Raw genomic sequence first — 13,116 nt, 5'->3', positions numbered from 1 at the left:
GATCGAGCCTCGATCGTCGGCTCCCCTCGCAAGCTTTCACTCGCACATTCATGCGTAGGGCGCGCGGCGACGGTGTTATCGTCCTTGGACTTATAACGGAGCCTCACGAGTGACGTCGACGGCAGAAAAACGCTTGGAGTGTCCATGAAATTGCTATCGCAGTAAAAATTCACGCAGAAACTCCTCCGTAAGTAGTACGCGTAAGAATTGTGCCACTTGCTGATCTCCACGCAGTTCGGTGTCGTCATCAATAATATGAAACTTAATCCGGCCAGTATAAACGACCGCATTGCGGCGACACGAACTCTTGAGGACGGCGGCGCAGTGTGAATTGACGCAAGAAAACTACTGCAGGTGACGGCGCCAGGGGCGCGCCGATGACGTTCCGATCATTATAAGCCGTTATCGCTCTTGAGAGCCTTATCCATCCGCGTCGAACCATTATCAGTCGCAACCCGGCTGCGGCTGCGTACGGCGCAGCCGTTCGGACCCTATCTTGAAAACGATCTGCAATGCGGACTAAGTGCTCCGAGTGCTGATAGCTTCGCGTGCGCTGTGTTCTCGCCGCTTAGTTCGCGTTGAAGCGAGAGGCAGCAGGAAGCTGAATTCGCTCGCTGCTGCGGGCCCCATATTGAAAGCGATTGTCTTAGTGACGGACGGACAGAGGGATGGACGGGTTTCCTCGTTGGGTACGCATAGAAATGCTTACGAATGAAAAAAAAATTCCATCCTCTATTCATTATATTCGTGCATTACAGTAGTTACAGTGTGATATATAAGCACACCACTACATGTGCTACGTATTGTACGGCATTGTTTAGCGAAGGCATAGGTGACTTCATGTAAACACCACGAGGCATTTCATCTCGCCGTCGAATCTCAAAGAACCATCGCAACGCACAATGCTAGAAATAAAGCCAAAGAACTTAGCGGGAATCTATTTTTATATACGCAGGCCTACTGGCTTTCAATAGAGTATTAAGGCCAAGATATAGTCCGGCGTTCTCGGCGCGCCAGGCCGCGGCAGGCGAAGTCGGATACGCTGCGCTAGCGACGCCAGGGGTGCAAGAAATTTGCTCCTCTAGAGTTCGGCGTGCGCGCGCAGCTCGAGGCTGGCGCCATCTGTGCGTCCGGGAGCGCAACTTCACCGCCGCGGCGAACAGCTGTTTACATGGCGCATGCGCGTCTTGCATATACCCTCGCCGTTCGGGTAGCGCGCGCGCTTCTCGTTCCGCGCGCTGTTAGTGGGCCTAAAACGAAAACTTTTGAAAAAAAGAACAGGGTTTTACGTGCGAAAACCACTTTCTGATTATGAGGCACACCGTAGAGGAGGACTCCGGAAATTTCGACCACCTGGGGTTCTTTAACGTGTACCTAAATCTAAGCACACGGGTGCTTTTCGCATTTCGCCCCCATCGAAATGCGGCCGCCGTGCCTGACAGCCAGAACATCGCACTCATATTGCTAGTACTTCGGCTACGTCAAAAACGGAAGCGGACCATGTACATGCGAAAGCTATTCGACAAGCGCCCTCAACTCGGCGACTACCACCAGCTAGTACAGGAGCTGCGAAATGCAGCTTACCTGTGGCGAGACCACACTGCTTTCGTATAGCTTCCCACGCGTTGTTCTTCCGCTCTGTGTCGCGGTAGTCCATGCGTTTCACATCGTGTACACATGGATGGTTGCTAATCGCTTCAAACAGGCGTCCTCACTAGCGCTGTCATCAAACACGGATGTCGAAAAAACCACAGCCGCACTGTCAGTACGCGCACCGCAGGCCGCCATTCTGCCTTCTGCTCGCTGTCGCTACAGCGCGCAGTGCATTCTGGTCTAGCGTCAGCCGCGTGAAATAGAACACGTTCTATCTCCGCGCCGGCGGCGTTGAGTTCGCCAAGCGCGCCTGGGCACGCCGGCTACGCCGTGACGCCGAACTGTAGAGTGCGCGTTTTTCACCGACGTCGCTTAACCGCGACGCGCGTGGCCGCGCGCGCGCGTTACGCCGGACTATATCTTGCCCTTTTGAGTGCGTGCGTCCGCTATTCCGGCAAGCGCGGGTGGTTGGCCGGTTGAGCGGGGGCGTAAACGTGAGCGGCCAGATTAGTGACGCCAGCTGGTGGTGCAAAGCTCAACCACACAAACAAAAAGCCACTTACTATATTCTGCTTAGCTGCTACTGTAAATTTTCGACAGCGGCGTGATCGTGTTCACAGTTACGCCGCTGCCGAAAATTTGCACCAGCAGCGGAGCAGGAATAGTGGGTTATGCAATTTCAGCTCTGTGTTTGTTTGGTTGAACTCTACCGCACCAGGCGGCTGCACCGCTCCGGTAGCTCACGTTTACGCTACCGCACATCCGGCAATCCGCCCAAACTGCCCCCGTTTGCCGAAGTAGCGGACACGCTAAAGGTCTCTAATATTTCAACACGCTGCTCCTAGGAGCTTTTCTAGCCCTATTCACTTTACACTCATAGGCGCCGACTACGGGGGGGTCTCTCCTCCCGAAGGCTACCTCCCCACCTAACGTGTCTTTGCAGAGTTTTGTCGCCCACATCATTCGAGGTTTATTTTGTCTTGACTCGGCTTTTTCAGATAAACTTTACTGTAGCTAATAACTTAATGCATCATTGTTTGCGCGGACGTGCAGGGATTTTAATTCACACTTAGCTTTATTTCTGCAAATGCTTACAATAGGAGAACAAGCGCATTAGAAGCATCAGTGGCTGCTGCCTCATCCGTATTTTCTCACTTCGACATTGCTTTAAATTTCCACTGTAAACACCATGCACATACGCAATAATTTAAATATATACACAGGGCAAAGTTTATTATATTTTTAAAGAGAAGGAGGTAGCCAATTAACTATTTCTAAAGGTATGCGTAGCTTATACCTAGAGAATGAATGTTGCTGTATGTTCACCTCGCTTCAAAATGCATTGCATGCTTTTTTAACATTGAAAAATACCTGTACGCTTTAGTGACCCTTTCGGCAGTCTTTTATCAACGGCATGTGAAATACACGCGAATCTCAGTATCGCTTATCCTTCCAGTAAGCAAACCTAATGATTCTATAAAAAATTCTAACAATTTACAACGTTTATTAGGGATCGAAACATTTTCACTTGCATGCAGAGGTCATAAATACCCGCCGTGGTTGCTGAGTGGCGATGGTGTTAGGCTGCTGAGCATGAGGTCGCGGGATCGAATCCGATCGAATGATGAAGAGTAAATGAAACTCGCCGTAATGATAGAGTCGTCTTAGCGGCCAATTTCAGTATGATTTTTTCCAAGGTACCTACATTAGACTGAGAGCTACAGAGCATTTGCGAGAAACTGGAGACGAATTTTTTTTTTTTGTTAACGCGACGTGTATATAGACCGACAGACATTGACCATGCACCGCCGGAGGGTAGCTATGTGCAAGTTCTGTAAAACGCAAGCGCTGCACCACTGGCTATAACGACAACGTAAAATTGATTTCAAAACCGGCTCCGCGGATAGTGAGAAAAGAAGGACAGACTTCAGTGATTCCTTCGGCGCTGGACTGATTTACTTCGACAACATTCGCCTATACAGCAGAGACAGTGTTGACAGTATGCAAGCACAAAAGACACACACACACACACACACACACACACACACACACACACACACACACACACACACACACACACACACACACACACACACACACACACACACACACACACACACACACACACACACACACACACACACACACACACACACACACACACACACACACACACACACACACACACACACACGCACGCACGCACGCACGCACGCACGCACGCACGCACGCACGCACGCACGCACGCACGCACTTCTTTCATAGTTTCGGTATTGAGTAGGGAGTATTTCGGTAAATGTCTTCGACCAACACTCAGCGACAGACAGCAAACGCCATTTGTTGGATTAGAACTGGAATACAGGCCGAGGGAGAAGTTTGGCACGCGACAACACGCTTTCTTTTGGGAGCACGCGTGAGTGGAAACACCGATGCAGGAAGTCAGGCTGCAGTGGTATCACACGTGTCGTGTAAATCAAGTTCAGTGTACACCTTTTGTTTGCATATGACGAGAGCTGTTTGTGCATTTCCGAACGAAGCCCTAGGTGAGTTGTGGGGAAGCCTACTTGCAGGGTTCTGCCTGGCATAGCCGTTCCAAATCGCTGAAAAAACGTTCCGCAATATATTTTTTCTTTTCGTTGATTATGCTGATTCTCGGCGTATTTTGCACATTTAGGGGGAAAACAAATTTTTTTTAGGGTATTTACATATCTCGTCCCTAACGGTTTAACCGCTGTAGTAACAATAACTTGTGCAGTTTAGCCCAGAGCAGACGGCGGTATCCTGCACATATATCAGCGTCCTCTATACACTGCCTGCGGACGATACGCGTGCGGGGCATCTCACTCAACACAGTTTATGATGCACTGCCGACGGGGTTCTTCAATCAAAACCACGATCAAAGCAGACGAAGACGGACACAGGCACCTCAGCTTTTTTTTTTCTCGCGGTCAGTGTTGCTATTACTCTCTCGCTTTCTTCCTCTTACCTGTGGAGTCTGGCAAGCGCGTTCTTGATCCCCTCACGCGGGAAATTGTCGGGTGTAGCGTGCCCGAGCTCCATCTTTGAAGTCTGCTAAAGTGGCGGACGAAACAATGGCGAAGGATCGCTCCAGCGAGCGCAAAAGTGAAACACGTGCATCGCTCCATACCTTGTTGGGAGAGAGAGAGAGTGAAACGTCTTTATTAATAATATTTGAATGGCGAGAGCAGCGTGGGAGGAACCCTCAGTCCAGGGTCCCTAAGATGATTCCGGCGATGTTTCGAGCCCGTTGTATCACAGCTCGGAGGACCTCGGGAGGTCCGTCGCTGAGGGCACCCACAGCTCTTTGTTGCGTAGGGGGTAAAGGAGAGCTGGCAAGGGAGGAAAGAGGTTTGCAGTGCACTCAATCGTGACGTGGAAGATTGTGGGCGAGAAGCCGCTGACCACACACGGCGAGGCACCTGCGCTTCGAAAGGAGCGCGAAGTGAACGTTATGCGATGTGCTCTGAGCAGCTGGCGCAGCTATACTTACGAGGGTAGTTCCGGGCATTATTGGCCCGTCCCGCGTGCAACTGTTGAGGACATCGTGATGAGCGTGCGTGGGGTTGCTGTAAGAGACGCGCCGGAGCTGGGACGGAGGACACTCCAGCTGTGCGACCCGAGTCAGTTGGTGTGTCAGGATGAAACGCTTCACTTTTAAGGAGCGCTCACCCTGCGAATCTTGGCCCCAGATATTTTCTGGGATCGTCTTAATTCGCAAATATTCAGTGCACTATGTTTATGTTACTAAGTTAGTCTCAACGCTCCGGTGAACTTGCCGAAAGAGACCGAAATGTTCGTTCATCTCGCAATTTGATTTTTACCCAATTTTTTTTCCAGACGAGCTAACAAAATGACGATTTAATTACCATCCAATTTTCTGCTTTTCACCGAATCTGCCTTTGTTTATAGAAGGGCACTCGACCGATCACGGCCCTACATCAGCTGTATGGTGGCGGCTGCGTTAGGAATAGAGAATTTCGCTAAATCTGACGCATACTGGCCCGATATTAAGGTTGCTGGCCAAAACGGAGTTTAATATAAGTAGCACGTACCGTAGAGTTCGTGTACACGACTTTGTTCTGCTGTTGGTAGGCGTTGACGGGGAAGCGTAAGGATGCGAAAAGGGTTGCTGTCTTGTCATTTGGTACCCGCAAGAGCTCTTGTCGCTGCCCCGCTGATTTCAGAGGCACGGAAATTATTTCTTAGTGCAAGGATCATTGTAGATTTGTGCGACACAACAAATGTACCATAGAAAGTGACTATCGACACGTGTGTTAGTAAGAAATGCTACAACCTTATTTGAATTGGTGTGTTTACATGTCCTTTGCATATATTTTGACTTCTTTTTTCTGCAATAAGGAGTGCTTCTTTCGTTACTTATTGAGGCGACCCAGATCAATACATTAAATTTGGAAGAGCTCATGGATGTAAGGTAGGTAACCTCACGTAGGTAAATAACCTCGAATGTTCTACAAGAAGCGCAAAATTGGAAGTCCAGTTATATATGCTAGACTTTGTTGTGAAACATTCTTCCATAAAGAGATTCACTGTTTCTCTACATGCATATATAACTTCGTAGATTTCAACTATGCATCTATCTGGGACCATTGCCCCGTTTCTTTTGTACCTTGCGTTTTGTTAGTTGATATTTTGTTTACGAAGCAACACTGTTTGAATGTTTTCTGTACTATATACAAGCACCAGAATTGCCACGTATGCATTGAAGAATCTCATTTATTTGACGGAATGTCTATCTTCTGATTAACTTCGACTGCAAATACCGGCATGTCCGTAAAGAGCTGCGCTGTACACGACCAGTTTCGGTCAGTCTTCTCCGTCGTTTTCTTTCATCCACAGCCGCGTGATGAAAGAAATAATCTTGGCCAGGCAGTCGTCGTCCAGGTCTCTTATTTCCACAACGCTGTCCTGCGGTTTTTCCAGCAGTACCTTTTCGTCGCTCATCACGTATACGTTCGGAACACTGACTTCACACTTCACTTTGATGTCTTCGTTTCGATCGAAGAGATCTTCGGTCACCACGAACTGAAGCCTCCTGGACACCGTTTCGAAACCGTCGTCGTGCTTAACGGTTGTGAGATCACTTTGACTCTTGGAGTCCGTCACCAGAGCGCCGTTGACAAACCATCGAAGGACCGGCGCCGGTTTGGATTTTCCTGACGTGCAGTTCAGGCTGACCGTTTCGGCGGCTCTGTATCGCCTTCTGGCGCCCTCAATGCGTGGCCCGTGTCTTGGGAGGGCTGCAACAAGTCAACCACAAATTGTGGGGACCAAGCGTCACGGAAAGGCTGTTCTGGTATTCGAAAGGAGCAATATTGTCTAGCGCAAACTTCTGACAAAAGATCCGAGCAATCCTATGCACTTATGAGTTGTGAATGCGAAAGCAATAATGCCCAATTGAGCGCCGCTGAGCCGTCCTTCGAGTTTTGCGCTGCGAGTAATGTACCATAGCGGTATGTGCTGCTGCCCGAGCCAGCAAGCAGCAGCAGCCTGCGGTGCTGGCTCGGGCGCCGGCTTCCGAGAGCGAGGGCGACGTTGCGTCGCGACGATGCCCTCTCCCCTCACGCAACACCTGGCGCGATGTTCTCTTTCACTCGCTCTGCTCCGTCGAGGCGCGCTTGTGACGTGGCGTCGAAGCCAGCGAGACTTTAGGCGCCGTTTCGCTGCTATACAGAATACAGACGCCGGTCTTTTCGCTCAATGGGCCAATTGACGCTTTCGCATCAGTAACCATAATAATTGTCATCACCGGGCCCCAACGGAAATTTTGCTTATACGCTGGAAGTTGTGATGCGCTTTCTAGGGAGTGTTCCATCGCAGCAAATTTTCAAATTACTCAATTATTAGAAGATACAGCAGTAATAGAAATGTCGCGTCGCCACGCTGCCTACGTAGACGCCCTGTCCCTTTGCCTCGATTCAGCGACATTAATTTCCTCGATTCTCTCTTATTGAAGCCGAGGGTCTGCGTCACGTTTGTGTCACGAGCCCCGCCTCCTCTTTTCCTCTCTCGTCTTTCCTTACTTTGCTGCGCGGCGCACTTCCAGTGGCAGTTTTGAGCGTTCTGCGTTGGATGGTTTACCGTTGTCACGTGTAAACCTCTCGTGAACGAGCGCCAAAAGTGGCAACCCTTCTGGCGCTCGGGCTATGCTTTAAAGTTACGGTTTTCGCGGAAAGAAATTCACCCATATATACTGGGAAACAACCCTGGTCTCCTCCGCTCCCTCATGTAGGTCGACGTGCTTGAATTGTCCCCTAGAAAGCTGAAATGTCGTCGAGAAAGCTCATTACAATGGCAGCTTCAGCGATCACCTACTCCTGTTCTGAAACAAAAATAACACATTTCGTTCGTCTTCTCATCAATGATAGTTAAGGGCGCACAACGAAATATGACAAGTTGTGACTAATTTAAAGCGTTTTACTTCACCGTATTCCGTGATTAATTTGTATGTGGCGCGAAATGCCCATGCAACTGCAGGAAATTGCTCGATTTATTTTCACACCTCACAATTAGTTTTCTTTTTTATTTCGTTTATTTCCCGCTTCATTCGTACGGATGCGATTTAGAATGATCTCCACTTGCAACAGCTATACTGTTCTTGAGATTGTGTGTGTGTGTGTGTGTGTTTGTGTGTGTGTTTACGTCTAATTCAATGGGAATGTATACTATAGGTCGTAAACGCTGCCGTGGCTACAGTTTAAGTAAGCATTGGATCACTTACCTATGACGTTTATTTGTTTGACTCCGATGACTGTTTGGAATGAAGGTGACTGTGCTGATATCTCGCAATTGTAGAGCCCCGAACTTTGAAGAGTCAGGTTATGCAGGTAGACCGCCGCGTCGATAGACTCCGAGTTCTGCGATGATGTAGGCGGTGAAAAGAAGCGTATTGGTCTTGGCGAAAATTTGGCTTGACAAATGGGCATGCCTCGAGCACTGAGCGGCTTCAATGTCGCACATGCTCCGCGTGGCATAATGTAACTAATACTTAATGTAGTGATATTTTGGTAATGAGCTTGTTGCAGTTGTTATTTGCCCTATATACTCATGTCAGCACCTTCAAACCGACTCAATTTATTTTCGTAGTCTGAAGGAATAATACCTGGTTTAGAGGGCTCACTTAATATGAAATGTTACTATAACTCATAAGGCACGAATTAAGATTACAGCGAAAAAGGATTAGTTAGATACCATTCGAGTCGTGTTCGACCCCTGATGACTGCATGGGCCACTGATTTCCGATGAGGCATTCTAAACTGCGAGTTCCTGAGGTCAAGATATCTAGCCATAGCCTTTCACTATTACATAAATTCATTTTATGCTTGTAGGATCCTGTTTCCCAAACTTTAACTTACAATAATTTACTTTCCCTCGAAAAAAAAAAATGAATGATTCTTACGTTCACAGTGACACCCTGCACGGGGAAGGTCGTGACTCCGACGCCAGGCCTGTATCGGTAGAACTCGTGCCCGTCCTTGAACCACTTAGCGGCGTACAGTGAGTCGGACTCGAGGTCGTACTGGCAATCCAGCTTGGCGACGCCACCGTACAGCACAGTCGGCGGCGCCTTCACCTTCAGCAGCCGCAGCGCCGATGAGCATTGAAGCATAAATCCTGCGTGGACAGCGGTCGGCGTGTACGGCTAGCAACAGCGCTCACCTTGTTTGAAAAGGAAAAAAAATCGCAGCTTCGCCCTAGAGGCGAAGCATTCATAGTGATTGAAAAATCTTAGACAACTACACGAAGTGAATTTCGTAGTTTTATCGGCCGTATAAATTGCATTACACGTTTGCTTACTAATTAAATTAACAAGCATGGCATCACGCGCGCGCAGGCAAATATGAACAGATCTATCTCACTGTATGACCGCGAACACCCGGTGTCATAACACTGGCGTGTTAAGTGGAAGCTTTAGCTCGGGTGCTCCTATCTAAATACATGTAAAAGGAGAATTCGTTTTTCTTGGCAACCACTGCACCAGATTTGACGAGGTTTGTTGCATTTAAAAGAGAAACGTAAAATCTGGTGACCGTTGGTCTCGAATTTTTGAATTAGATAGTGAATTTTTATTAAAAATTGTCGAAAATCTAAAATTTTCAGAAAACGATACTATCAAGTTTACAACTCTGTAACTCAGCAACGAAAAACGATAATACAATTCTGTGAAATGCATCTAACAGTACATCCAAAGCGGATAAAATTGATATGTTACACATGAATAAAAAAAAAAATTTAATAACTTGGAAATATAGCTTTTGCAAAATGCTTGTAAAGAACGTAACAAATTCACGCAAAATGTAAAGTGATATATCAAATTTGCCCGCTTTCGATGATCTAATGTATGCCGTTCACAGAACCGCGATGTCTGTTCTTGATGCAGAGCTATGAATTTATAAATTTCGTGCTTCTATTTTTTTTCAAACTTCCGAATTTTTGAAAATTCATGTAATGAAATTCAGGCCATAAATAGAAATTTCGCTTCCAACAGTCCCTAGAATTTCACTTTCTCTCTCAAATGCAACAAATTTCATTAAAATCGGTCCAGGGGTTATCTCAGAAAAAGTTTTTACGTTTTACATGTATTTGAATAGGCCGCGTCGGAGTTGGGCCCGAGCTAAAGCTTCCTCTTAAAGAGCGAAAACAGGGGAGCGAGTGCTTCGTGCTACACCTCTCTTCAACGCGTCCCCGAAACTTGAGATTTCGAGACATCCGGCGCTAGGCCCACGGGAAGACTGTGCACATGAATTCACCATCCATGTCGGCTCACCCAGCGCTTGCACCCGCCGGAGATTACCTCGAAGGTAGGGCGCGCGGACCGCGTATGCGCTCAACAGCGCGGTCAGCCATGTGCAGCCGCGGCCGGGTTGGAGGAGACGTACGCTCACCTGGCCCAATAGCGTGCGCTTGATCATGTTACTGCGCGCTTATAGAGCGCGCGGATGGACGGCGTGCATCAAGCCACCATCCTTTCAGGCTCACCCTCGCACACTTTCCCTCGCACCTACAGCGGGGCGTCCTATGATCTTATCGCACTTGGACTTTACGGAACAATACGGCTACGGCGACATCGAAAATTCGCGTGGTGTGTCTCTATAATTGCTAGCGCAGCAATAAGAAACAGCTGGGGTGGTATAAGTATGGCACGGTTAGTAGTAGCAGCTCGACCCTCGACTGATTCAGCGCTCGTGTTACGTTTCTCTCCTTTGTCCGTGTTTGATGTGTGCGCTTTAAGTAGCAATGCGGATGTACCGATACACCCAGCTAGCTATCGTACTACAGTTCGACTGATAGAGCAGCGCTCAAGCGGGTTTCGGGATCTGTAGTCGCCGCCCGAAACAGCGGTAGCTGACACGACGACAGTGGTAGTACTACGACGGCGATGACTGCACGAAGACGACGGCAACGAATACCACGGAACGATGACAGTGAAGCGAGGACGGCTCGACGGCGGCACGACGGCCTCGCACGTCACAGAGCTGAGATTGAATTCTTGGTTTGTCTGCCTCTATTTTGCCGTTTTTTTGCGTTGTTTTCGTTTTAAATATCGTGTACTAGTTTACCTAGCCCGACTGCAAACCCTCCTGGCTGAAAACAAATACGGGTCTTCCTTTCCGTCGACTTATTCTGCAAAGGGAACGTGAGGATGACAGTTGCGACTGACGCTGCGAGAACTAGTTAACATACTCCTGATAAATATAGCTGTAAAGGGCCCATTCTGGGGTGTTCGCTGGTTTCAAACTGCAGCAAATTGGGAGACGCGGTCAGATCACAACATGGGTGCACGATACGGGTGGAAGGAAACTTACGATGTGGTACGTACCTGCGACAATGAGGACTTGCAGGACTGGGTGAGCGCTGGCGAAGCGGACGAGACGCGAGCCTTCCGTCGACGTCATGGGGCCGTGTTCTGTGCGCCGCTCTGGATTCGTCGAGCCACCCTACGCCCCTTTTCCCAGCCATACGGAGCGCTGAGTGCGGCCGCATATAAAACGCAGGCGCGTTGCGAGATCTGTGATGACGACACGAGACACACCCCCCCACGGCAGTGAAACCCGATTCGACTACGCGTGGTGTAAAATGGTGCGCGCTGGCAGCCCAAGTAAGTATATTTAATGGCAACTGGGGGCGTGTCTTGTGTCACAAGGCTTTCGCTACAGGGATTGGGTGCGGGTAGTGTAGGGGTAGGTGACGCAGTATGCGTTGCTTGCACTGAAGTATGATGCAAGAAACTCGGCGAGTTCTTATTTGCGGAAGTTTGCACTTGTTTGTGAGGCAGTTGGGCTCTTGGTTTCAAAATTTCCGTGAACATTAATCTTCTCATTGCGGAAGAGTCACGCGCTGGAAACGTGAAGGAAGCTTGCTTAACTAAAAGGGCGCTTTTCTGTTCTAGTACTCAACTTAACTAGGTAGTGGCTCACACCATCCTCTCTTCTATTTCTCTCTCTATACACCATCCAAAGCCGTCGCCTTCTTTTTTATGTGGCAATGAATGTAGAAAGTTGTGGAAAGTAGGCGTCGATTGTTAATCGAATATAACGACGTTATGCGCGCCAGTAATTCAGTTAGTGCGACTCCAAGCGTCGTCGACGTCGACGATGATGATAATGAAATAATGATTATAGTTCATCGGCTTTGAAACAGGTAATATAGGAGGTCACCAAGCTCGTTTATTTTACCTTTCTGGTGTATGTTAACATCTGTAGTAGTGGTGAGCCAGTATTCGAAAGTTTAAGTATGACATGAATAGTCTCTGCTATTCGATTCGTGTCCGGCTCGATAATTCGCTGTTCGAAGTAGTCGAATATTCGTTTCTTTCGAATATACAGGGGATGGAAACACTTAATGGAAGTGTCAGAGGAGAGAAAGAGAGCTTGATGGAAGTGAGGGCTGTTGCAGGTGGCTGTGCTGCAGGATAGCTGCCGTTGAGGCGCAAGGGCACCAGTTCCCGAGCGAATGCGAGGAGCCGATAACGTTTGTTCAATAGTTCCCAGCCATTCAATAAAAAATGGCTTGCATTTATGCAACCCACGTGTGTATCTGTATCGATTTATTGTTTGGCCAGTCTCACCGTGTTTGCATCCTTTGAAACAATTGTACGGTGCTGCAGTATCGCGCTTCCCTCTTTCCACAAGAATGTGCGTGAATTTCGCAACATGCTGTTCCGTTGTTTCGTTACTGTCATTGTCATGGCGCACCAGATAACTTAAAGCAGTTTTTTCATTCACAAGCCTCTGAATTGACCGGAAGTCCAGTTGCGGATAGTATTACATGTTTGTGTAAATGTGCATAAGCTTGTCATTTTTTGCTTTTTTCTTTTTTTTTTACCAAACTTACTCCGCGCGAACTTCATATGTCATGTTAGTTCAGAAATTAGAAAATATTCGACACTGAGTTCGATAATCGGTGGTAGTTTTTCTCGTATGTTCGTATTAGATTCGTAAATTTAACTATTTGAACGGCCTTAGTTTTTAAAAACATCTTCTC

At 48.0% G+C, this 13,116-nt stretch overlaps 1 protein-coding gene across 1 annotated transcript in view; it reads right to left on the bottom strand.

Moving 5' to 3' along the window:
• Window positions 1–6,328: 6,328 nt before the first annotated feature.
• Window positions 6,329–13,116, bottom strand: part of LOC139057127 (uncharacterized) — an 87,032-nt gene continuing 80,244 nt past the window's right edge. The window contains exons 22-24 of the mRNA XM_070534902.1: window positions 9,032–9,246; window positions 8,354–8,489; window positions 6,329–6,872 (exon numbers count right to left, since the gene is read on the bottom strand). Of these exons, the coding sequence (XP_070391003.1) occupies window positions 6,439–6,872; window positions 8,354–8,489; window positions 9,032–9,246 (785 nt within the window). The 3' untranslated portion in view covers window positions 6,329–6,438. The remainder of the gene's footprint in view (window positions 6,873–8,353; window positions 8,490–9,031; window positions 9,247–13,116) is intronic.

The sequence above is a fragment of the Dermacentor albipictus genome, chromosome 3, assembly GCF_038994185.2.
Source record: "Dermacentor albipictus isolate Rhodes 1998 colony chromosome 3, USDA_Dalb.pri_finalv2, whole genome shotgun sequence".
Lineage (NCBI taxonomy): Eukaryota > Metazoa > Arthropoda > Arachnida > Ixodida > Ixodidae > Dermacentor > Dermacentor albipictus.
Note: the sequence above shows the minus strand (reverse complement) of the source record. Positions and strands in the feature narration are given on the sequence as shown.